Source organism: Hylobates moloch, unplaced genomic scaffold (assembly GCF_009828535.3).
Source record: "Hylobates moloch isolate HMO894 unplaced genomic scaffold, HMol_V3 SCAFFOLD_14, whole genome shotgun sequence".
Classification (NCBI taxonomy): domain Eukaryota; kingdom Metazoa; phylum Chordata; class Mammalia; order Primates; family Hylobatidae; genus Hylobates; species Hylobates moloch.
The window spans coordinates 41,520,478-41,545,296 of record NW_026652289.1 but is presented as its reverse complement, the minus strand read 5'-3'; the positions used below and the strand labels follow the sequence as shown (position 1 = coordinate 41,545,296).

General features: G+C 45.0%; 1 protein-coding gene across 9 annotated transcripts in view; it reads right to left on the bottom strand.

Annotated features, from left to right (window-relative positions):
* NTRK3 (neurotrophic receptor tyrosine kinase 3) overlaps positions 1-24,819 on the bottom strand; it is a 386,596-nt gene that overhangs the window by 246,352 nt on the left and 115,425 nt on the right. For 6 of the 9 annotated variants that reach the window (XM_058428011.1, XM_032175496.2, XM_058428010.1 and 3 more), the window contains 7 exons: positions 22,772-22,929; positions 21,835-21,977; positions 21,267-21,408; positions 20,469-20,765; positions 14,069-14,092; positions 12,510-12,574; positions 11,620-11,722 (listed from right to left, as the gene is read on the bottom strand). In XM_058428011.1, the coding sequence (XP_058283994.1) occupies positions 11,620-11,722; positions 12,510-12,574; positions 14,069-14,092; positions 20,469-20,765; positions 21,267-21,408; positions 21,835-21,977; positions 22,772-22,929 (932 nt within the window). The remainder of the gene's footprint in view (positions 1-11,619; positions 11,723-12,509; positions 12,575-14,068; positions 14,093-20,468; positions 20,766-21,266; positions 21,409-21,834; positions 21,978-22,771; positions 22,930-24,819) is intronic. The other 3 variants (XM_058428012.1, XM_032175492.2, XM_032175494.2) reach the window with 1 other exon arrangement.

Sequence of the window (24,819 nt, the reverse complement as noted above, 5' to 3'; positions counted from 1 at the left end):
GAACAATGTGAATACAAGCTTGCATTTGTGCAAAGGCAACAGGGAAACATATCCTTGCATAAGCCTTGCCTATCTCTGAAAGGATATGTAAGAACCTCTAAGTAATGGTTATCCCAGTGGCAGGAAATTAGGGAGGGACTGAAACTCAGATTTTTACTCCATTATCTTTTATACTATTAGGTTTTCTTACCATTTGCACATGAATCCTTTCAGAAACGTTAAATATATACTTTTAAAAGTTGTCATTTTTAAGGTCTGCATTGTATTATATATATGGACCATAATGTATTAATACTTAACTAGTCATTTATTGTTAGGTCTGTAAGTAATTATTTATTTATCAAGTTTACTCTATAACTCACACTGGCATAAATACCCATATCCACAAATACGGATAGCCATTTGTGAGTATTACCTTAGGTTAAGTTCTCCGAAGTGGAGTCAGTAGGACATGGGCTTTCATGATTTTAGGTTTTTAATAAATATTGTCAAGCCACTTTCCAGAAAGGCTACCCCATTCTACACACTGGGCAACAGCAAACATTAGTGTCCATTTTCCCAAGCTCTTGGATGGCCCCTGATTTCTGATAGCGCTTCTCCTCAGAAGGCAGCAAGCAGCACACACAGCCCCATCGGGCTGGCATGCCCCTTGCAAAGCAGGCACAAAGCAGGGGACTGGTGCTGTGGGAGCCATTTTCACACATAATGGCTCATAACAGTACTCAAATCCTGCCTGCTTCCCCTAGAGCCCAGGCCAAAAACAGGGTGCCCCTTTGCACCCCCTTCAACTGGTCCAAGGCCAACCCACTGAACTCCATTTATTTGGAAGGATTCACTTTTGAAAGGCAGTTCCTGGAACCACCGGGACGCCCTCCTTGGGGCTTCATGTCAAGGCCTGCTGGCAGATAGACAGACGCTGGCATTCTTCTGCCCCTGCCCGGGAACAGGTTTGCAGGGCTGCTCCAGCACAGAGGCCCCTTTGAATTCAAGATGCCTGTCAGGTAGAGGCTCGGCATTTCCAGGACTTATCAGTCCTGGAAACTGCTCTGGTCTTCTGCCAACTATGCAACTCTTATTCTGCAGTAAATTGGAGGGCAGGGCAGGCTTCCAGTGTGAATACCAACCGCCAGAGCAGCAAGACTGGGAAGAATGGGATTCCAGCCACCACCCAGGGCAGTGTCTCTGAGGCCAGCGGGCAGCCCAGGCAGCCCACCAACTTAACCCATGGGGCTTCCTCTGCCCGCCGACAGACCCACTCTGAGCCACTCCAGGGCCTGCCAGCACAAGCTTTTCCGGTTTTCTATAGCCCTCAACATTTCATTCCAGATCGGGGTGGGAGAGAAAGCAAACAGGATAAAGAAGTTTCTAAAGAAAGAGAGGAATGACTGTCCCAGAAGCTCAAGGAGCTCTGAGCTGGGAATGCTGGCTGCCCACTGCCTGCTAGCCTCTCTGAGTTTCTGCCCCCACTCCTTCAGTGGGGACATCAGTGTTGATTGACCTGACAGTTTACTGAAATCAACTGGGGCAGCAGACCTTACAAGTCCCCTCATGTGGAAAGAGGTGGCAGTTTGGTTTCGAACCAAGGAAGCCACTACAGAAACAGTTTTAGGAAAGAAGAGAGGCATATTTACCCAAAGAGGATAGAATTGAAATACCTTACAAGTAGTGCTGATAGAGGCCTGGCATGGTGGCTCATGCCTATAATCCCAGCACTTTGGGAGGCCCAGATGGGTGGATCACCTCAGGTCAGGAGTTCAAGACCAGCCTGATCAACATGGTGAAACCCCGTCTCTACTAAAAATACAAATTTTTTTTTTTTTAAAGTGGTTATAGTTTGCAATCTTATAGTCACAAAATCCCAGCCTATAGACCTTTGAGGCAGGTTCATTTTGCAACTGGCACTCAGGAAAAAACAAAAAGCAGAGAGGTGATCTAAGTTCCCAGGTCACAGGCCTGAAGTATTTACCAGAAACTTAACCCCTTATTACTTAAAGCATGGTCCACAAAGCAGCATTGTCTGGGACCTTGTAACAAATGTTGACTCTCAGCCTTCCCCAGACCTATTGAACCAGAATCCACATTTTTAACAAGATCCCCAGAATCTTCCAATATTCACTTGCATGTTCAAGTTTGAGAAGTACTGTTCATGTTATCAGCCATTGTCTCTCTACAGGTATAGGATGGCGGTTCCTAAACCCCAGCAATCATTCAGGATCACCCAGAGAAATTGCTTGTCCCCCACATCACCCCAAGTCTGATTCAGTGGTTATGGGGTAAACCCCAGGCAACTGCACATTGAACAAGCTCCCGGCATTATCAGATGAGCTGGTCTGCAGACTACATAAATGACCTGGAGAACCAGTGAAATATGCGGACGTCTATTGGATTGAGACCATTGTTCCTCAACCTTAGCTGCACATAGAAATCACTAGAGGAACTAAAAAAGAACACCCACCCCTGATTTAAGTGACCTGGAGTGTGGCCTAGGTTTGGGAAGTTATATAATCTTATCAGATGTTTAGAATGTGCAGCTAAGATTGAGAACCAACAATTTAGAATAAACTCATTTAAAATCTAGTTTTGATACTTACCAGGTACATGACCTTGAGCGATTTAACCATTCTGAGCAGCTTTCTCATCTTTAAAGTGGGAATAATAGCCACCTATGAAGACTATATTTGAAGATATATTAGATGTCTGGCACCCAGTAGGTACTCAATGAATGTTTGATGCCTGTCACTCTCTTCCCCTAGTATGATTAGAAGTGAAAAACCAACTGATATTCTTGCCTTTAGCCCAAATCCCAGCTTCTCTCTAAAAGGAAGTACAGAAATACCTGTTTCATCACCATTCAGGATAGACAAAGGAGCTAGGATCTTAAGCCATGATGGATTTTGTATTCAGGAAGCAGAGCTGGCTTCGTGGACCTGTGACCTGGCTCCATGCTCAAAAGAACCTTAGCTTGGGATTTAATGCTGTGCTGTAGCTGTCTGGAAATTCTAATCTTTTTTGAACATTTTTCACTGGGCCACACAAATTAGGTAGCCGATCCCGTTAGGGAGGAAGCCAGCAGCATGTTCCCCTCTGGCTTGTGGTAACAGAGTTGATCCAAGAGAAAAGAATAAAGAGGCAGGCACCAGAGTAATTTGGTTGGTTCCTCTCTAAGTATGCTGGGGTATTGAGGAAGAGAAACAGGGAGTGTTATTAACCCTTCTGAGTGCAAGGGCCAGAGATAGACCAACCTCAGGCTTCTGCTTCCTTCCCTAGAAGCTCCGGGCCTGGAACAGGTGGCAGACACACCTGCTTGCTGGAAGCACAGCTGGCTGAAGGATGCTATTCCTCCACCTGCAGTGCACTCCTCTCTACTCCCCTGCCCAGCTCATCCGCCGTGAGGAACCACAGCACAAAGTGCAGTGGGTGGCTGGGGCTGGGGGTTTGCAGCCGTTGGCTTGGTGTCTGATGTTTTCAGCATGTGGTTTTTCTCCCCTAGTCCAAAAACGTGTTTTCTGGTTAGCAGTTGTTTTGATCTCTCTGTTTTGCTGTCTTTGGTTTCCAGGGCTGCTCTTTCACCATCCTAAAGCCCTCTGCAGAGTTCACAGGAGAATGAGCTGCATAAACACAGGTCTTGGGTACTGCAGCCACATGACAGCTTCTCATTAGCCAAAGCCTATCATCATGCCTCTTCTGCGCAAGTGAAAGCTTCCAAGACCCAGAGGAGAATATGCAGACAGAGAAAGAATGTGCCACGAGAAGAGAGGAGAGGGTCTGTTGGAGCAGTTTCCGCAACCTGACTTTGCAGGGGGTAAAAAACATTTGGAGCAAAGAAAGATGCTAGAAAGTCAAAGCTGGCAACCCCAGCCCCTCTTGGTTTTCCATCCTGTACTGTGATACCGTAGGATAATTGGATCAGTGAGGAAGTATGTCACCATGATTTTTGATGAAAAATAAATTACTAAAGTTTGTGACTTTTTAAGAGTCAAAAATCAGTTTGAATTTACTTTTATTCTTAGCTTTTAAAATCTCATTTACTAACTCATCTTCTGTTATAGTTTCCTAAGGTGTAAAATTACTGTGACAACCAGTACTTTTAGGAAAGCCTGGTGACATCCACAGTAGGGCTTGAGGCATGTGATCTCACCTGTCACATGAGTAGCAAGGGACAAGAGGTGAAGAACTTCTAAACTGGGTAAGGTATCGCGGGGCTGTTAACCCTATGGGAGCCAGTTGCAACAACACAAGTTAGTAAGCACTGTGTTCTGCTGCCAAAACTAAATGAATCTGAGATGCCATCACTTTGGCTATAGAGCCAAGCATAGTGGTCATCCTTGGCCCTGCTGAACAGGATAGAGAGGCCTGCCAAGAAGAGCCAGCTAGCAGGTAGCCAAAGAGGAAAAATATTTTGCATCAGCCTCTATTTCAAGGGAATTCCCTTTGAATAGGAGAGTCGATGCAAGGGAACAGTTGGTTCCCTGTAGTCTTCAGAGCAAGTTCTGCCTCCACACGACCAATGGTGACTGTGTAGGGACTTCTATGATGATTCACTGCACCCCTGCAAAGCTCCCACAAAGGACAGGGCAGCAAAAGCATGCCAGAAAAACACACATGGCTTTACAGCCTTCTCAAAGCTCCATGCATCACATTCTAGAACTCAGTCATCAAGTGGGGTGAGGCTCTGACTGCAGTCAGAGCCTCTCAATGAAGTTCAAAGCAGAGAAGGAGAAGCAGAAGACCGCTGGCTTCTATAAATTATGTCCTGCCTGTGGATCTGCTACAAACCTAACCTCTTTAATTTAGAATTGGCCAAATACTAGGCATTTGTGAGGGAGGGGGGTGGTTGGAAGGTCTGTCAAACGTCAGAAAAGAGAGGGAGGGCATGCAAACATTTGTTAGGAGAATATGAGGACCCTGGGATCACAACACAGGAAAGAAGCCAGAAACCACTCTCAACATTATGTTCAAAGAGTCATCTTACACCAGGAATCCCAAGTACAGGATCATGGCAAGGGCCAAAGGTACCCTCCTCCCTTGCACATGTCAATTCAGAGGAGGAAATAGAAAAAGAAGTCAAGAAGGAAGAAAACAAGAAGGAAGAAAGAATGGACATATCTTGGGAAGCCAGGAAACCCAATTCCTTTACTCAGTTTCATGTCTGCCTTGCACTGCTCTTGGTTTCCGACCGCCTGCTAAATGTAGTCAAATAAGTGTATTGTGCAGGGCGAAGGAAACTATTTTACTCAACAATACCAATAGTGCTTTCATCCATGGTCCAAGTCCCCTTTCAGTCATCTCAGATATCTCCTATCTCACACCACACTTCCAGTACCAATTCCCCTGCTCTGCACACATGGCTAAGACACAGGGACACTGTCCCAGCTGAGAAAGAAATGCCAACCTACAGCATCAAACCTCAGGAGTCCTAGATCCCTCCCACTCCTACCTCCCTCCACCTGGAAGAAACTCTTCTCAGTCCAATGCCCCAAGGTTAGGAGAGAAGGCAGAAATGACTCCTTCCCAACTCTAATCATTCCCTTAACCAAGCAGTGAAACCAGAAGGATAACAAGATCATTCAATGTGGCAGCAGCCCCTGAGATCTTCTGGCAGGAGCCAGTCCCTCCAAATCAAGACTCTGGCAGGATTCTACAATCCACTCAGAGGACAGTTACCATCTGTTTATGGAAAAAAATGTTAATAACCCCCAATCATAATCAAATAGGCAACCACTTTACTTTAAGTACCTATTAACTAATGCTAATTTACAATGGAACAGTCCTGCAAGTGCTCACCCGCAGGCCCATCAGAGGCACCAGCACACATCCAGCCATTAGGAAGAAAGGCAAGTGGTTGCTGATGAGGCACTTAAGGCATTGCCAGAAGCCCAAGCAGCAGTTCTTGACGCCCTTCCTTCCCGGCCTTCCCACTTCCGCTGCCCTGCCACGCGGGCAGTCTCTAGCATGCCTGAAAATAAATGAAGGAAGTTCTTGGAGCCTACTCCTCCATCAGCTCCTATCTTTCCCTAAGGACAGGAGTGCCTCAGGTTGGAAAAAGTGGATTAATAAGAGAATTTTCGAAAGCCCCATTTAAGTGGGACAGCAGTCAAAGCTAATTAATCAGAGCCTTGGAGGGATTGAGCTGATGTATTCATAATCCAGCTTCACTTCCCTGACCCTCCCAGGTTCTCTGCACAAGTCAAGTATGTGGAAAAGCAGGGCCTGGAGGCTCTCGCTAGCTGTGTGCTCTGGCACATCACTGCATCTCTCTGGGTCTCAGTTTCCTTAGCTGTAAAATGGGCACATTAGCCTAATAAGCCTAAGGTCTGTTTCAGCTCTGATAAACCATTATTCTGTTTTCTCCATGGGAGTAAGAGGAAGCCAAGAAGTATGATGTAATTCTCACAGCATCTCTGATCTATAAGTATTTAAAGATACTTATGAGGTGGTCAAGAGGAAAAGAGGCCAAATAATGTATATATTTTTTTACAGGCTGCAAAAGATCCACACACTTGCTTCTTTTTCTATTAAATAATTATGATGCTCACCTTATATTTTCTATTAAATAATTTTGATGCTCATCTTATATGAAAACTACAGGGCACATTTTATTATTGTTCAGACACACTAACACCTATTGCCTGGTTATTGTTCTAATGACCACGTGAAATGATGATGGTGCACTATGGATGTGGACAGTGTGGCAGCCAAGACAAAGGAGTTAGGGCATTTGTGTTGCTGTGGAAAGTGGTTGGAGCTAAAACTCAGCCAAACCAAAGCAAGTCGCTTCCTTGTCTGGGCCTCGGTTTCTTCACCTGGAAATACGGATACAGGAGGGCCCAGCCAGATCACTGTCATGATCTTTTAATGCCTAATTTAACAATATTTTATGAGAATGAATTTGGCCTAAATTCTGAACCATCTCACTTCCAGGCCCAGGATGCAAGGGTACACTCTAGTTAGTTGTTAAAATGCTGAAATATTTTTATATGTTTCTGCAGCTGCGGTAAATATCCCATGCCCTGAACCCCACAAGTACCCACCTCCCAACCAACCTGGCCACCCCATGATCTGACAATCAAAGAGTTAATGTCCAGCACAGTGGGGACCTCCAGGGCCCTGCTCCAGCAGGAGAGCTGGCTGATAGGGCAGTGCCCAGGACATGCCAAATACTTCACAAATCACCCCTGCCACTCTGAAGCATTAGACTTCATCAATAGCAAAAAGAAACCCCCACTGTACACTTATCACCATCTTAAAACCTTTGTGATTCCAAAAGAAGATGAGCTTGTGTCCCAAGGTGACCCCCTCCCCAAGCCAAAATTTTGATCAACAACATGGCAGTTGGAGGGCTCTGAGACAAAGCATGTTTGGTTTGTTTCTGTGAGATCTGGTTAATATATTCATCTCCCATAAAATGGGCACCCATTGGAATTCCTACACATACCAACAGAGAGAGATCTCCAACATATGACAAGGAAATAAAGCAAGATGCAAGTTACTCAGAGTATAAGCATGAATATAAATTAAAACACGCACAGAATAATGCATTTTGTAAGTGTATTGATATATATGCATGTCTGTGTGTCTACATATGGATATACAGAGACATATTCATATATCTGTACATATACATATAGGTAGAAGTATGAAAATGAACTGTTTACCAGCCTTAGCCACTCAACTTTCATGTAGTAGAGGTGGTTGCTAATTTGGCAGTCTGGGAGGTGTGAGTTTATCTGGGAGACAGCCATGAGGGGAGAGACAGCCGACAGAGACAGAGATACAGGGAAAGAAGCTTCAGCCAGTGAACTGGAGGATGCTGAACTTAGGCTAACGGCTGCCTATGGAGATGGGGACGGGAATAGGACCAGGGGGATGACTAAAGGGGTTTTAGTTTTAGTCATATTTTATATCTTCCAAAACTAAAGCAGTAAATGCAAATATAAGACAAAACAGTAAGTCATTTATTCTAGGTGGAGGGAATATGGGTGTTTGTTATATTAATCTTTGTCTTTTTCTGTATTTTTTTTATTTCTCAGAAGGAAGTAAAGCTCCTATTAGTAGGCCCTCCCTATCGACACACCTGGCCCTCAGATGTGGATGGGGGAATTGTTTATGAGTTTTCCCTATCATCATCTCTCTACTTCCCACTGCCCAGACATCTCAGATCTCCCAATTAACTCTAACTACCCCATTGTTAATTTATAAGCTGTACTTTTTTTATTATTAAAGTCATTCATTTCTAAATTCAACAAGCAATTGTCAAATGTTGTGTGGTGTTTTCAGGCATACTAGGCTGAGTGATCTGTGATTTCTGCCATCGGTCGCTCCTGGTCAAGTAGGACAGACATATGGTCTATCAGCAAAGAAATGACAATGTACTGGGATTAGCGTATAATAAAGGCATTTTACTAAATATTGTGCAGGACAAAAGAGGGCATGACTGAGTCTTGGATGGGAGCCCTTTTTGGAAGGCAATAAAAGGAACCTATAAAGGTTTATACATAAAGAAAAGAAGGGAGAAATGTTCCCATGGAGCCTTTTTATATGCCAATTACACATAGATCTCGACACTCACAGCAACCCAGTGAGGGAGGTAGTCTTATTACCATTCTGGAGTTGAGGAAACAGAGGCACTGAGAAGGTAAATAACTTTGCTGAAGCCAATGAGCAATTAAATGGTATCGTAGATTCTCACCCAGACTTGAAAATTCGAAACTGAGACTGGGGTGGATGTGAAGAGACAAGGCTTTCCCTAAGTCAAAGATGGGGAACTTCTGGTACCCGTGTCATCACTCTTTATCCAAGACTGTGATGCTCACTGGCAATAAAAGATAAAAGGTTAATGCAGCTTGAGGCATTTGCTTATGTCAAAGAAAAGAGTCAAACTCGGTAAAATAATTGAAGAGATTTATTGTGAGCCAAATATGAGTGACCAATGGCCTGTGACACAGCCCTCAGGAGATCCTGAGAACATGTACCCAAGGAGCCTGGGCCACAACTTGGTTTTATACAGTTTAGGGAGACATAAGGCATCAATCAATACATGTAAGATGTACAATAGTTCAGACCAGAAAGGCAGGACAACTGGAAGCAGGGGCTTCCAAGTCATAGGCATATTCAAAGATTCTCTGATTGGCAATTGGTTGAAAGAGTTATTTTCAATAGGAAGGTTCAATAAGAGGTTATGGAGACCAAGGTTTTATGATCCAGGTAGCAGGCATCAGACAGAATAGATTGCAAATGTTTCTCATCAGACTTAACAAGTCTATTCTATCAGTAATTCCAAAAAGAAGGAGGGTTTAATGAGGCATGTATGGCTCCCCCCTTCCCATCATGGTCTGAACTAGTTTTTCAGGTTAACTTTGGGATGCCCTTGTTGAGAAGAGGGATGCATTCGGATGGTTGGGGGGATTAGAATTTTATTTCTGGTTTGCACTTATTTATCCTAAAGTGAGACCTAAACATAATCTGGCTTCATAAAGATGAAAGAGATTCAGGCTTAATTCTAAACAAGGTGAGTCTTAGATACACCATCTCATCTTGCCTATAACTCCAGTATAACTTCTTTAAGTTGCCTGACTTTACAATAGAGGATATTTCACTTCCACCTACGTGGACATGTTCTCATGACCCAACCAGGGCCAAGAAAGGAAGCTCTGCCTGGGAGAGGGGAGCAGGGGCTGGGAGAAGCTCTGAGGACAGCTGAGGGGAGGCACCACCCTGGGTGCTGCCTAATCCATCCGACATGGGGACACGCTGTTCCAGAAACAGGATGGCAATTAATAGGAAAAATCTGCTCTCACAGCACTGCCAAGCATGTCTCAGGGTCTCAGCTGGTGGTGCGCCTCCTCGGGGGAAGAGCAATAATGCCCCATTCTTCCCTTTGGTCAAGGCCCTGATGTTTTTTCAGGTGGAAGGAGGAAGAGCTAGAAAAGCTCCCTGCATGGTAGGAAAACTTTGCACAGGCAATAATAGTGCCAGTCCTCAAAACCAGGAGCCCAAGAATTATCCAAAGATTGAAAGCTGTGCGCTCACTCAGTGGTCATCTCATCTTCTAGACCTAGAAAGCCCTGTTTGGCATGTTGTGTTTGCAGATAAGACATCTCCAATCTAGGTGCCTAAGAGTGGTCTGATTTTGTTTAAGTCATCTGGCTTCTGGCCAAACTTCCATCCCATCTTTATAATTTCCCTCCACATGTCTTTCTCTTGGTCAAAATATCTCACATGACTTAAGAAAAACTAGCTTGCTTTGCTGCGACTTGATCAGGTTCATCAAGAGCAGAGAGTGCAAAGGCAGAAACCTTCTGGAAACAGGGCACCCTGTACCCATTTTTTGTTTGTTGTTTGTTTTTGAGACAGAGTCTTGCTTTGTTGCCCAGACTGGAATGCAGTGGTGTGATCACAGCTCACTGCAGCCTTGACCTCCTGTGCTCAATCAATCTTCCCACCTCAGCCTCCTGAGTAGCTGGGATTACAGGGTTTTCTACCCTTCTAATCCTCTCTTGGTATTTCCCTATATATCAGTGTTCTGAATTTTGAAGAAGTTACAGAGGCTTCTGAGAATATAGCGAAAGCTACGGACTAGTTCGTTTCCATGCGCAAACACTCCAACATTTGCATACAACTCAGAGGATCACCATCCCTGTGAATGCCATTCATGTACTCTACACTTCAGTCCCTGAGCCCCAAGGTCCCCAAACACAGACACAAGCTCATGCAGAGAATCCACAGAAATTCATCTCTCTACACATCCCGTAGTCTCACCAGATAACACCAACCTGAGTCCTGGCTCAGCAAACTGATAACTTGTCAAACCTCTTATCATCCCTCCCTACCCACCCCCACCCAGCATCACCAAACATGGAAACCCAGCTGGGAGTATATCTTGAAATTCAAGTTTCTGTTTTGGAACTGGTACCCAGCCTCTCTTGAACCATTTGGTCACATCCATCTCTGAGCCAGGCAGGTGGATGCTAATTCACCATGTTAACCCCTTTCATGCCAGTCCCCTTACCCGAGCCTTGGCAAAGAGCCACATCCCACCACCCCACCCTGCCACAGTGGAGTGGAGCTCTGTATGTCATGGAAGCCAGCCAGCAGATTTAGAAATCATGTTGCTTTTGGCATCCACTCTGGGACTCTGTGTAGAGCTACGTGCTGAGATCCCGTTGCATGGGCAGCTTTTCAATGCCGGAGTCTACCCTACATCTTGCTGTGCTGATGCCTTCCCAACACGACTTCAAAAACAAGAGGAAAACCGTGTCCTCAAACTAGGAGTCCCTTTACCCACCCGTAATGAAAATAAACCAAAGTCCCTCTTCATTTGCCCCGAAATCCAACTTCCTTTCCAAATTATCCTCATTGCATAAGCCCTTCTAAGCAATATTTATCAGCAGTCAAAGCAAAACCGTGTGGATCTACAGTTTGGTTCCCACAGATCCCAACACTGCCTTCCATCCATAATTACCAAGAACAAGGAGCAAACAGGAGTTTCCACCAGTACCACTTAGACCCCATGACCGTAGGCTCTCTCAGAGAGCAATGGGAGATTAAAACAGTATCTTTTGATCAAAAGCAGTAATGTTTCCCCCCATGACGCCCTTGAAAATGAAACTCCCACCTTACCCTTCATTCCAAATTTGGACCGTCGACCATATTTGTTGATCATGATGAACAGAACCACCAACAGGACACAGGCAAAAGCAGCAAGTCCAACTGCTATGGATACCTATGAGGAACCAGAAACAGAAAGTCAGCAACAAGCATGGAAAACCCAATTTCCTTGAAAATAATGTGTGTACCCAGATAAGAACAGTCCTACTGCTATAGTAATTGTAGCCTTCTCAGAACTGCAATACTGAGTAAGGTCTTTAGAAGAAGAAATCTATGAGACCCTACGAACATTTAAAAATATATAAATTACCCAATTTGATTAGAGAAAGTTCCACGATTCAATGTTCTGAGCCCCTTCTCATCTGGGGCCATTCTAACAGATACAAAAACAAGCCTAGAGAGGCTTCTAATTTTGTTTTAATTAGCAAGTGAATTCTGCATCTTCATGTTAAAATTCCTTATATAACATTCTTATCCAGGAAAGTCGAAAAGATCTGGACTCTAAAAAGAATCCTTTCTCCTCCTCCCCAGAGTAATCTTAGGCTCTGAAACAGTAGGAGTGGGCGCTTAAAAACCCACCCAAGGAGATGCCCTGAGCAACTTGGCCTTTTGTAGGTAACTTGTACAGTTAGCAGCCCCTGCAAATCAGGCCCAGCTGGGCTCCTAACAGACTGGGGATTTTCTGAACCCTAGGGCTTGGAGCAGATCGTCAAAGACTTCCTCAAACAATGAACTATTTCCATCCAACAAGGAAGGTTTAAACTGCCTGAATGTAGTTCAATTCATTACATTTTTTTTCAAAGTTCCAAGTAAGATAATATTTGCAAAAGTTAGCAACACAAATGAAGTCTGAAAATGACTATGCCAGTCAACACACTCCTCTTGACCAAGAAGTGACTCACCCCAAAAGTGTCTTCTTCTGGTTTGTGGGTCACAGTGATAGGAGGTGTGGGACTCACTTCATCAACTGAAAACCAAACACAAAAAGGAGGAGGACAGTTAGCTTCCCGGCTGGGGAGGCTCAGCCACAGTCTCTGCCCAACTCCCAAGCTCCCTTGAGACTTCCCCCTGGAGAACATCCTCTGAAAGCCAGGCTCTTGCAGTCTGCCTTCCCCAGGCTTTGCAGGACCCCCCCACCCCCCGCCCGCCCAGAGACCAGGTTCCTATCTAACCATCTGGCTGGTGTTACAGTTCAAGGACAGGCTCCATAGGAATAAAAGACATTCAGTCCCATTCCCTACTCCCACCCCAGAGAAAATAACATAACCTGGGCAACTTGGGCCATGAGCTATGGAACAGAAAAAAGAAACATGGTTTGGGATCCTGGCCAGGGTCTGGATTAGGCAAATGTTACTGGTGGTGGCAGCTGTTGCTGACATTCTGCTACTCCTTGCCACAGGCATTCCTTTTCCTCTCCTTGCCTTTTCTGTGCCCTCCCTCTTTCCTTCTTTACTCAGTGAGATCCAGGAGGCCTGGGGATCCATCAAACAGCCCACTATCCATTCCCCTAACACTGATTTCAGAACACAAGGGCAGCTTAAGTTAAAAAAATAGAACCATCTGACCAGGAAACACCACCTTTACCCAGCAAGGCCAGGATGGGAAGCCAAGTATCAATTTTCCCCTCACTCCACCATCTAGAATCACCTTCTTGACAAGAAATGGCCCCAATTCAGAATTCTCTGAAGGGATATTCTGCAAGATTACAAGTCCTCTAAGGCTGAAGACAACTAAAGAAATCACAGATGATATTGACATCAGTACCAAAAAGCCGAGGGTGTTTCTAAACAGCATCTACTATCTCAAGCCAGACACGGGGCAGAAATGGCAGCAGTTGCTGCTGTTATTCCCACCTCCCATGGAGGAAAAAAAGAAAAAGGAATAAACACAGGTTTCCCCACAGTCCATAAACAAAACCCCAAATTGTTTTAGGATTGTCTAGCCCTAGCCCCAAATCACTTATAAACTGAGCCTCAATAATTCCTTCTGAGGAAGGAATTGAGCCTATCAGGAAACCTTGTAAGTCAAGTTCTCATGAGGAGAGTCCTGGCCAAATGCTCAGGCTCCTGAAGCAGGTGAGAAACACTAGCAGGTTTATAGGTTCCATATTCTCTCTGCAACAACAACTAGGATGATCACTAGGGGTCTTTGAGGCACATGAAACCCATGTCCATCCTCACACAGCCCCTCTTTATCCAGGTAAAGAGATCCACAACATCACCAGACATTAGAAAACTCCCTGGGGGAAAGTGAACCACAGAGTGATTACCCAAGAAAAGTGGGCTTGGAACTGGCTAAAAAGCATTGCTACCCTTCATTTCCCTTTCACAGTTCACTCAGATGCCCTCAGCTGCCATGGGCCAGGGATGATGTGGAACAGGAGAGAGGACTATTTGAATTCAATAGTTACCGACAGTATCAGAATAAATCAGTTTCAAAGCAACAGGGAAAGCAGACTTACACAAGATAAAGTTATCCGTGCTCTCTGCAAAAAAAGGACAAAGAGATAATTAACAAATTTAATAAAAACCAGAACAGACACACTACATGGTCCTAATAGCTATGATCTCTCCCATTCACCATGATTCCCTGTCCCCATGGCAACTGACAAACTAAAATCCATGGCACATCACCCGTCTCCCCACGCTACACTATCAGTTTAGGGGGTGGTCCTCCAAATGGAGAAGCAATGAGAGATAAAGTTCCTGGTTTCAAGGGAGGTGGCCCACCTAGGAACAAGAAACCAAACCAGTGTCATTATGAGATAGGGAATTAAAACTAGACCCTCTGTCTCATTCACAGCTCTGCTTTCTTAAAAACCCAAAGTGCTGGGAATGGGGCTACAGGGTGGGCTCCCCTAGGCATTCTTTGAAAATGCCAGGTATGATCTCAAGATAAAATTCTTCAAAGTAATATGCAGAGTTGATTCTAGTAGGTCATTGAGAAGTTCTTGAGAATCCCTCTAGAATCTGCCTGTCCCGCAGATGGTACTGTGTTATTTGATCTTTGGTCTCTAGAAATAGCTCACCTAATAATGAAAGCTAATCCTTATTGCACATTGATTATGAGCCAGGGATGGTGCTAAATGCTTCATGTAACACATCACTCAATCCTTATTACCATTCTAAGAGGTGGTAGCATTATCCCCACTTAACAGATAAGGAAACAGGCTTATACAGATTAAGTAACTAACTGGATGTCACTCATTTAAGAAGAAATTAGAACTGAATTCAAATCTCAGTCCAGGCTCTTGCCCACTCTACCAGAAATGCTCAAACTTTAGCACACAACAGAAGCACCCAGATGGTGATTGCTACCAACATCCAATAAAAGGAGTGAGGATTCCTTGGAGAAATGGATGATTTCAGGGCTGGAACAGGGAAAGTACAACATGTGCCTGGAATGGCTTGTAATACTAAAAAGTAAGAAAGTGCTCAAAGATTAATGGAGGCCTGGAGACAAGGCACAGGAGCCAATGTACAGGGGATCTCAATGGCCAAATGTAGGATCATTTAAGCAACAAAACGATGATAGTCCTGGATTGTTATGGATTAGGACTATGTCGTCCCAAAATCCACATATAGAAACTGTAACCCCTAGTACTTCAGAATGTGACTATCCGGAGAAAAGGTCTTTAAAGATGTATTAAAGTAAAAATAAGGCCATTAGGGTGAGTTCTAATCAAATATGGTTGATGTCCTTATAAGAGGAAATTTGAATGTAAACACACATGCACAGAAGGAAAATCACATGACAATACAAAGAGAAGACTGCCATCTACAAGCCAAAGAGACAGGCCTCAGGAGAAACCATCCCTGCCAACACCTTTATCTCAGACTTCCAGCCTCCAGAATGGTGAGGAAATAAATTTCTGTTGTTTAAGTCACCCAATCTATGGTATTTCACTGCTGTGGCATTCCTAGCAAACGAATACATGAATTACCAGCCATAGAACAAAATAAATATCCATGAGTCCATACTGATAGAAATAAACAATTCAATAAACAAAAGGTGGAAGAATGAAATGCTCTTCCTTACAAGAGAATTCTGATTTTTAAATGTAGAAGGAATTATAAAAATAGAAAAATCACCATTTCACAAATACTACAGGAATAATTGTTTCAGGCAAGAATCATCAATGAATGTTAAAATTAGAGTGTGAAAGAAGGATGAGAAACAAGCTATTTATGTAGTTTAAAAATATTATGCTGATTTCTTACAAAGGGGAAAATCATCTGTTTGCAGCAGAGAAACCTGGCAGACACCACCTTGACCAAGTAATAAAGTCAACACCCCCAGTACCAAAACCTATCGACATCACGTGCCCCGAAATGATGCACTAAGAGGGCAGAGCATCACTTCTGCAGAGTTCCTGCCAAAAATGGATAGCTAGAAATTAATCATTAAGAAAAAAATCAGAAAATTCCAAATGGAAAGACAGTCTACAAAAAAACTAGTATTCTTGGAAGTTCCAAGATGATGAAAGACAAAAACTAGGGAACTGTCCCAGATTTAAAGAGAGTGAGATGACACAGGAACTCAACGCAGTGTGTAATTCTGAATTGGATCCTAGACAAGGAAAAAGCATCAATGGGACAATTGGTGAAATGTAATTCACATCTGTACACTAGATAATAGTGATGGACCAATGTTAACATCCTGGTTTCGATCATTGCATCGTGGTTAGGTAAGATGTTAACATCTGCGGAAGCTGGACAAAGGGTGGAAGGAAGTGCCTTGTATGATTTTGTAACTTTTTAAAATATGAATTCCAAACTATTTCAAAATGACAAGTTACAAATCTTTAAAAATTAAAAAGAAACACAGATTACTAGTCCTCACCTTAGAGTTTCTAATTCAGTAGACCTGGGGTGGGTATCAAGATTTTGCATTTCTAACAATTTTTCAGGAGACGCTGATGCTGCTGTTCCCTTTGGAATGCACTATATCAATACTACACAGCCTCCTGCCTCAGCCCACCATGCCCTGAAAAGTAAAAGTGTATTCATTCATTCATTCACCCATTCATTCACTCATTGCAGGCCCTCACAGTCTTAGCTCTATTAAGTATGAACCAGCAAATATTCTCTAACTACCTGTGGGGAATCGGATACTTTCTGTGAAGGAGTCCTTCAAAGAAAGTCTTACTTATGGTACACACAGTTCAGTTGCTTGTTTGTTGTCTATTCTGTATTGTTTTGGGGGACAGCCACAGAGCTATCTTCACATTCCTGGGCATACCCTTCGTGCCAACACCCTCTTCTCAACAGCAGGTGACCAGAAGCCTGACTGGGGCAGTGGGAGGATGGAGGAAGTGGAAACTCTAGCCTGGGTTTCAGAGCCTGAGAGAAGAGAGGTGCCAGATCAATTCGCAGTTTACATTGATTTGCATATGTCTCATAAGGCTCCCATTTATTAGAGAACATTCTCACATTAGCCAAATGTTTTAGTCAAGTCTGTGAACCCTGTTATCTCCAAATCAGCCTATGAATGTTTAAGACCTTTGCCAGAGGCTGGAAGCATTTATACATCCAGAAAGCACGTAAGCTTTGGAAGAAGGAGACATCCTGACTCCTCTCTAACCTGTGGGAGAGTTCAGGCATTCAGCCTGGAAGAGGATGGTACCTAGGACTGGTCCTCACCTCTGACTGCACCAGCAGGCTGGGAGGAGCGCTTGTCCAGCACACCAAGGAACAATCTGAACATGAACTGGGGCTGTGCCATGAAGGGAATACACATTTCTCCTACAGTCCTAGACCATAACTCTTCAAGAAGTCCCCTTCTGTAAATTAATCTTCACCACAATCTTTAAGGTAAAAGCAGGAAGGTGAAGCAATTTGCCTGACATCATAGAGCTGACAAGTGATTCAGTGAGAGTTAGACCCCTGGCAATGTGGTTCCATGACCACTAGCCTAGACTACCTTAAGATTATCTGTTAGAACTTACTAGGTTGACCAGAGAATGACTACTGGTTCTAGAACTCTTGAATTCATCTCAGCTCTACATCTTAAGAATCTTAACAATGGCCCACAGCTAGTAAGCCTTTTCTCTGTCCAGATGCACTGCTAAGCACTTGGCAGGCATAACTTCCTTTAAGCCTCATGGTAACTTAGATGGGAGATATTATCATTCCCGTTTCATGGATACAGAAATAGAGGCACAGAGAAGTGATTGTCCTTCATCTAGTACTGACCTTGCACTAAGCCCCATGCCAGGAACCCAGGCCACCAGATGGGAGGGCTATCTGGGAGGGGCCACAGATGGGATCTGCACCTAAGTCTGTCTGATTTCAGAGTGCCTGCTCTTAGCCTCCATGCTTAGCTGCCTGGAAGCAAAAGAGAAACACACGTGATAATCATGATGTCTCCACACTCTCACATCAAAAGAGAAGAGCAAGAATCATAGACCAGCTTTGCATCTAGGCTTAGCTGGGGTGAGTTCGGTTTAGAGGGTTATGACTCATCTCTGCCTGCACAACCAGATAATTGACTCTCCTGAGCATTTAAGCATCTTGTCACTTGGCATGACTGGCCCATCTTTTCCCTGTCACTGCCTTTTCATCACCCATTGATTCCTTTAACCTACACTCATAAAACAAGCAAAACTTCCCACAGGGTGGCCCTAGCAGGATGGAGATGGGTCTGAGGAAATGACCTCAGGTGAGCTGCTTTCTCTTTGAGTTTCTTTGTGACTCTATCCTCCCTCCATCCTCCTGGGGCCAGATTCCCACTCAATTCCACAGTAGTAGATTGCAAAGGAGGGAGTACTGGAGTCAGCTGGGGGCTTGTTAAAACATAGCTGCTAGACCCCACCCTGGAATCTCTGATTCACTAAATGTGAGTGGTGCTTGAGAACTTAAGTTTCAACACATTCTCAGGTGATGCAGATGGGGCTGGTCCTTGGACCAAAGGTCACTTTTGAGAACCACTGGCCTGAGGAGCACTGATAACTGACTATGGTGACAAGGGTCTCCAGAGACTAACAGAAGGGGCTGCTGCATCTTGTGGGGGCAGAGGAGGTATCTCTGAGATAGCTCTGAGGGCTGAGAGGATGCAAAGAATTGCTTTCTCCTGAGCTAAAGGAGAGAATGGAGAAGCTGTGTCCACCACATCATCCAACTGCTGCTGCTACCCCACACCTCTCAGGATACCCCTGGCAGAAGGAGCCAGAGTGTCTTCTCCTCCCTCCTGAGCATTCTAGGGTTCCCCCGCTCCCTGGGCCCCAGAAGCTTCTCTTTGGAAACAGAAGCATTGCTTCAGGGTGCTTCATTTCCTCACCAATAGAGACTTTCCCTCAGCAATATATAGACTTTCCTCTTTAAAAACATAATTTATTCTCTAATCAGGCCAGAGGCAGGGCAAAGTTTCAGTCTTTTATGTCAACAAGACCTAGCCTGCCCTTGTAGACCATAAGAGCAAAATATCTCTGCTCCAAAAGCCTCTGCTTCCACAGCGCAAGCCAGGACTCATCTACCTGCTGAAAGAGAGCCCAGTGTGACCCAGGAGGGGAAGTGTCATGGGGGCTTTTACTGAGCATACTGGAGATGATGGAAGTTTCAGGCCACATGGGATTTCCAGGGCCTCAAATATCTGCACATTCTCAACTGTCTCAGAAAAGACGGCTCCATCATCCCTGGGACCTCAATGGCAAGAATTTAGCTTAATGCAGCCACATTTCTCCGACTTCACTCTCAGGGCCTCTAGTACGAGTTCCCTTGCACTGACATAAATAAAGCCTCCTGGAGCTGCCACACCCTGGTAATTTGCAGACTGTGAAGTTGACTTCATAAAAACAGATGCTGCATACTGCTACCTCTTTCTGCCTCTTCTCTTTGTGCACATGTGTGAGCATGCATGTGCATGTGTGTATGTGTCTTATCAGTTTTTACACTGTATCCCATTAGAACTCCTGATTCCTAGGGATTGAAGACCAAAGATCTCCTAGTCACTTCCCAAATTGAAGCACCAAGCTCAGCAAAGACACATGGCTTTATGGGCAAAACTTTTCAATTGCGGAACCCACAAAAAGATGCTACAATCACTTTCACTAAACTCTTTTGGTGTTTTTTTCTCCTCCAACTTCAGGAAGATATTTAAAGCATCTTAGCCCAGACAGAGAAAGACAGAATCAACTCCCAAAATCAAATCAAGCAAAGTTCTTCAGTAATTTCAATAATTTTTCCTGGTCCACTTGACATTAGCACTATCATAAGCTGAGGGCATCAGGTATGACCCACAGTAGCTCACCATGGAACAAGAGAGGAATGAAGCCACAGACCTGGGGGCCTAGATCCAAGTCAAACCTTACCACAGATCAGCAAGTAGAATGAGGATCAGGTCATTCATCCGTTAAATGGAGGGTTAAACTGGACACACTCTCAAGTCCTTTGCAATGGGAAATCACAGAACAATCATCATGTGTCAAACCCTGTGATGTGCTTTATATACCTCATTTAAAAGTCACAGGAGCAGTGTAATCATGACTATTTCATAGAAGAGGAAATTGATGCTTAGAAAAGCAAACTATCAGGCCCAGAGTCTCCCCACAAGTAAAGGGCTGGGTCAGAATTCTCTACCATTACTGTCTCTGCTTTCTCTACTATCATACAGTATGTCCTAACATGCACAACTGTTATTTCTAAGAAGTCTTGGTTTTTACCATGACTGCTATTGGAAAATGGAGACTCTATACTTGTTTACACCAGATGCAGCTGGCGGTTGCACATGTTCCAGTGTGTGTTTTGTTGCCCATGATAACAGTATGAGTACTGATGCTGTTTCTCCTCTCAAGCTACCATGCTCCACCTCCCAAGCTTGTAGAAAGAATCCATACACCTCCGAGCCAGCTACGCTGCCCTCACCTGGAAAGGGCTCCTTGAGGAAGTGGCCATTGATGGTCTGGTTGGCTGTGCCCAGTGGGTTTTTGGCAATGAGGGTATAGTTGCCATTGTTGTAGTGGGTGGGCTTGTTGAAGAGCAGGCAGCCCTCAGAAATCTCTCCCTCCTGGTAGTATTCCACATGGATGATCTTGGACTCCCGCAGAGGCTGTCCATTGTGCAGCCAGTGCAGCGTTGGTGGGGGGTTGCCACGCACCACAAACTCAATGCAGTGCTCCAGGCGCAGCTCAGGCTCCTCCAGGCTCACCACGCGTGGGGGATCTGTCAAGGGAGAAGCCAGCTGAAATCCAGGACACAGAGTCTACCACCTCCCGCAGTAGCCTTCCAGCAACTAAAATGGGAATCCCAGTTCTTCCCCATCCACTCTGAAAAGGCTGAGGGAAGCAGAAGTCCCACCACAATCCCAGCAGAGGGGAAGAGATGTCTGTCTTCATCCAAGCTTCCTAGATCCACCTTAGCTGGAGGGCTCCCTCTTGGGACCTCTTTGGGGTTTAATAAAAGGCAGAATAGGCCAACTTAGAAGTGTCCTGAAGATGTAGTTGACTTGGAGCCACACCATCTTCTGAGGGACAAAGGTGCTCTTTGTGGGGTTTTTAATCCAAGGACTTACTTCTCAGTCCTGCCCTACAAGAGTCCTTCTGTCCCTGCTGGTAGACCAGCTCACTGCTCTAGCTCAGCCCTAGCAACACCTTGGCCCCTCTCCAGCCTCCTATGCCAGTTCCCCCTCACACACAGCCATCCCCCACAATAGCATGCACTTACAGTAGACAGTGAGGGCAACACTGGCATTGCTCATGCCCACCACATTCTCTGCAATGCACGTCAGGGTGAAGCCATTGTCCTCACTCGTCACATTCACCAGCGTCAAGTTGATGGCATGAACATTGGTCCAGTTCAGATTGGTCTGAAAACCCCAATAAAAAGATAACAATCAAACAGCTTCTACAAGGATGGCTCTGCTACCTAATCCCCAAATACCTTTAGGAATCAAAAGGAAAGCTGAGCAGAAGGCGAAGGAGATCTTTGTGTGAAAGCACACTGGCCAAATGCCAGGCTCCTCATAGGCAACAGTTCAGGCCATCCTCCTATTAACCCTATGAGGTGAATGGTAGTTCAGTACTATGCCCGTTTTACAGAAGCAAAACCTAAGTTACAGAAAAGTTGAGTAGCATGTATAGAGCAAAATGGCTAGAAAATATTGCAGCTGCATGTAACCCAAGTCTATGTGTTTTTTCCTATAGTAACAAGACCGCAAATTTTCCCTCTTCTTCAAGACTACAATGTGATCACTCCCTAGCCTCCTGATGGGGCTGAAGCCCAGTATGCCTACCTGGTGAGTGTTGATGGACTGCAGCCCAGTGACTATCCAGTCCACATCAGGAAGGGGTGATCCAGAGCCATTGCAAGTGATGACAGCATTGTCACCCTCTCGTACGGTCAGGTTGACGTGGCTCACGCTGATCTCAGGAAGGTCTGGGAGCCAGACAAAGTGGGTGAAAAGACAGGCAAACACTTACTACCCAAAGGAAGCTCTGTCCATGGGGCTGATGGTGGCACTTCTTGCCTTGCCCAGTAATGACTCTAACACCACCTGCTTGAGTTCTTGGAAGACCCGCAAATCCAGGACGCTTTACATCACCTCCCCAGTAGACATCAGAACTCAGAATTGAAGCCCATGCAGTTGCAGTCTCCCACATTGCAGCGGCAGGTTGCGGGATGGGGGCAGTGCTTAAGGAATGCATTTCTGGCAATTAAGCTCAATGGCATCATTACACTTTGGGCTCTGGCTATCTAAATAGTAGTGTTTCAGTCTCCCAATGGGGAGCTTGCTTAAAATTCAGATTTCTGGGACCCATCCCCAGACATTCTCAAAGTCTGTGGTTGGGCCCAGAAATCTGCTTTTCTAAAAACTCCTTAGAAGCTGCTGCCATAGGGAGTCCAGAGACCATACTTTGAGATACACTCCTTCAGGTTTGGTTGACAGATAACTCACAGGGAGAAAGGGAATCTGGTGTGATGAGAAGGAGCACATTTAACTCCTGTCTGAATTCCTGAAACCAGTCTTCCTATGGCTCGTGCACAAAGGGACAGGAATGACCAAGAAGGGGAATGATGAGTCAGGAGGTCTGCACACAACTGCAGAGTTCAAGGCTGGGAGGGCGTTTCAAAAGGAAGGCTCTGGCATCCCAAGGTAATGTCCAGCACCATCTCTGGTGTCTGAGGGATGCCTCCCTGGAGCCAGCTGGGCCAGGCGGCCACTCACTCACCACACTGACTGATGTTCATGCGGAAGAGAGGAAGCTGGGAGCCATCAGCATTGATGCAGTAGAGGTTCTGGCTGTTGAGCTTGGCCTCCCCTTGCTCCTGCCAGAGCTGCATCCAGCGGATGTCACAGCTGCAGTTGAAAAAGTTCTGCTCCAACTGCCTGTGGGCAAAGAGAGAGGGGAAGGGAACCTCTGAACTGAAGATGGCCCAGGACCCTCCCAGGGCTATGAGGACAAGGGGGACCCGGCCTGTTCAGGGATTAAGGGGAGGAAGGATTTAACAAGGTTACAAAAGAAGTGGAAAAGTCCTTGTAAGTCCATAAATTGTAGTTTTAAAACAATAAACTCATTTTTTTAAAAAAAGAAATCCAGCCAGGCGCGGTGGCTTATGCCTGTAATCCCAGCACTTTGGGAGGCCAAGACAGGCGGATCACAAGGTCAAGAGATTGAGACCATCCTGACCAACATGGTGAAACCCTGTCTCTACCAAAAATACAAAAATTAGCCATGCATGGTGGCGCACGCCTGTAGTCCCAGCTACTCGGGAGGCTGAGGCAGGAGGATCGCTTGAACCCAGGAGATGGAGGTTGTGGTGAACTGAGATCGCACCACTGCACTCCAGCCTGGCAACAGAGCGAGATTCCGTCTCAAAAATAAAAAATAAAGAAATCCACCTCACTTAATGCAACTGTCTAAGAGATCCTTTTAAAGAGATATCAGCGGCCGGGCACAGTGGCTCACACCTATAATCCCAGAACTTCGGGAGGCTGAGGCGGGCGGATCACGAGGTCAGGAGATCAAGACCATCCTGATTAATGCTGTGAAACCCTGTCTCTACTAAAAATACAAAAACAAAAAATTAGCCTGGCGTGGTGGTGGGCACCTGTAGTCCCAGCTACTCAGGAGGCTGAGGCGGGAGAATGGCGTGAACCCAGGAGGCAGAGCTTGCAGTGAGCCGAGATTGCACCACTGCACTCCAGCCTGGATGACAGAGCAAGACTCTGTCTCAAGAAAAAAAAAAAAAGAGAGAGACATCAGCTCGAGATGCTCCTCTTCTCAAAACCCTCCAATGGCCTTCCATCTCATCGAAAATCAAAGTCAAAGCCCTAAATAATCTGCACCATTCTCCATCGTCTCTCTGACCTCATCTTCCCTCACTCCCTCCTCCTCTTCAGCCACACTGACCTTGGTGTCTGCAAGGTCACCTGTTGACTGGTTTGTTCCTACCCCAGGACCTTTGCACTTGCTGTTTCCACTGCCTGCCAACCTCTTACCCAACATGTCTACAAGGCTGGCTCTCTCAGTCTAACACTGCCCAGTCCCTTGCCGTGCTATATTTGTCTTTCTAGAATTTATCACTACTGGCATCACTTTAAATATTTATTTTTAATTACTTTGTTTATCTGTCTCCCTGAATAAAAATTAAGCTCCATTGGGGTCAGCAACATTGCCTGTTTTGTTCATTCCCTAACCTAGAACTGAGTCTGGCATATAAATTCTTGTTAAAGGACAGAGAGAAAAAGAGAGAATGAGACTGACTGACTCTCCCTAGGGGAGTAGGTGGTTATCTATTTCCAAGATATGCTCAAAGCCCATCCTGGGACCAGCTTTATTCTTTCATAAATTCAATAAATTCTTAATAAGCACCTGCTCCATAATTGGCCATGGGCTGAGTGCTGCTGGAACAGAGATGAAGAAGACAGTCCCTGTCCTCCAGGAGCACTCAGCCTGGTGAAGAAGAATGTTTGATAGGGGAAGAGTCACCTTCAAGGACCTCCTTCTCTACTGATTTTCCTTATGACTTGAAGCAAGTCACCTCCCCTCTCAATGGGATTATTAAGGAGATGATGAACAGCATTAATCAATCCAAAACTCAGAGTAAAGAGCACCAGATAAATCTGAATGCCTGGGTCATTAGAGGAAACATGATTCTCTTTCTGGACCATCAGGGAGATGAATCTGTTGGAACCCAGAGGGATGGGCACTTGGGCACACCGCACTAAGACCTAGGATATTTTTGACATTGGAAAACTCCAAAATAGTTAAGTATG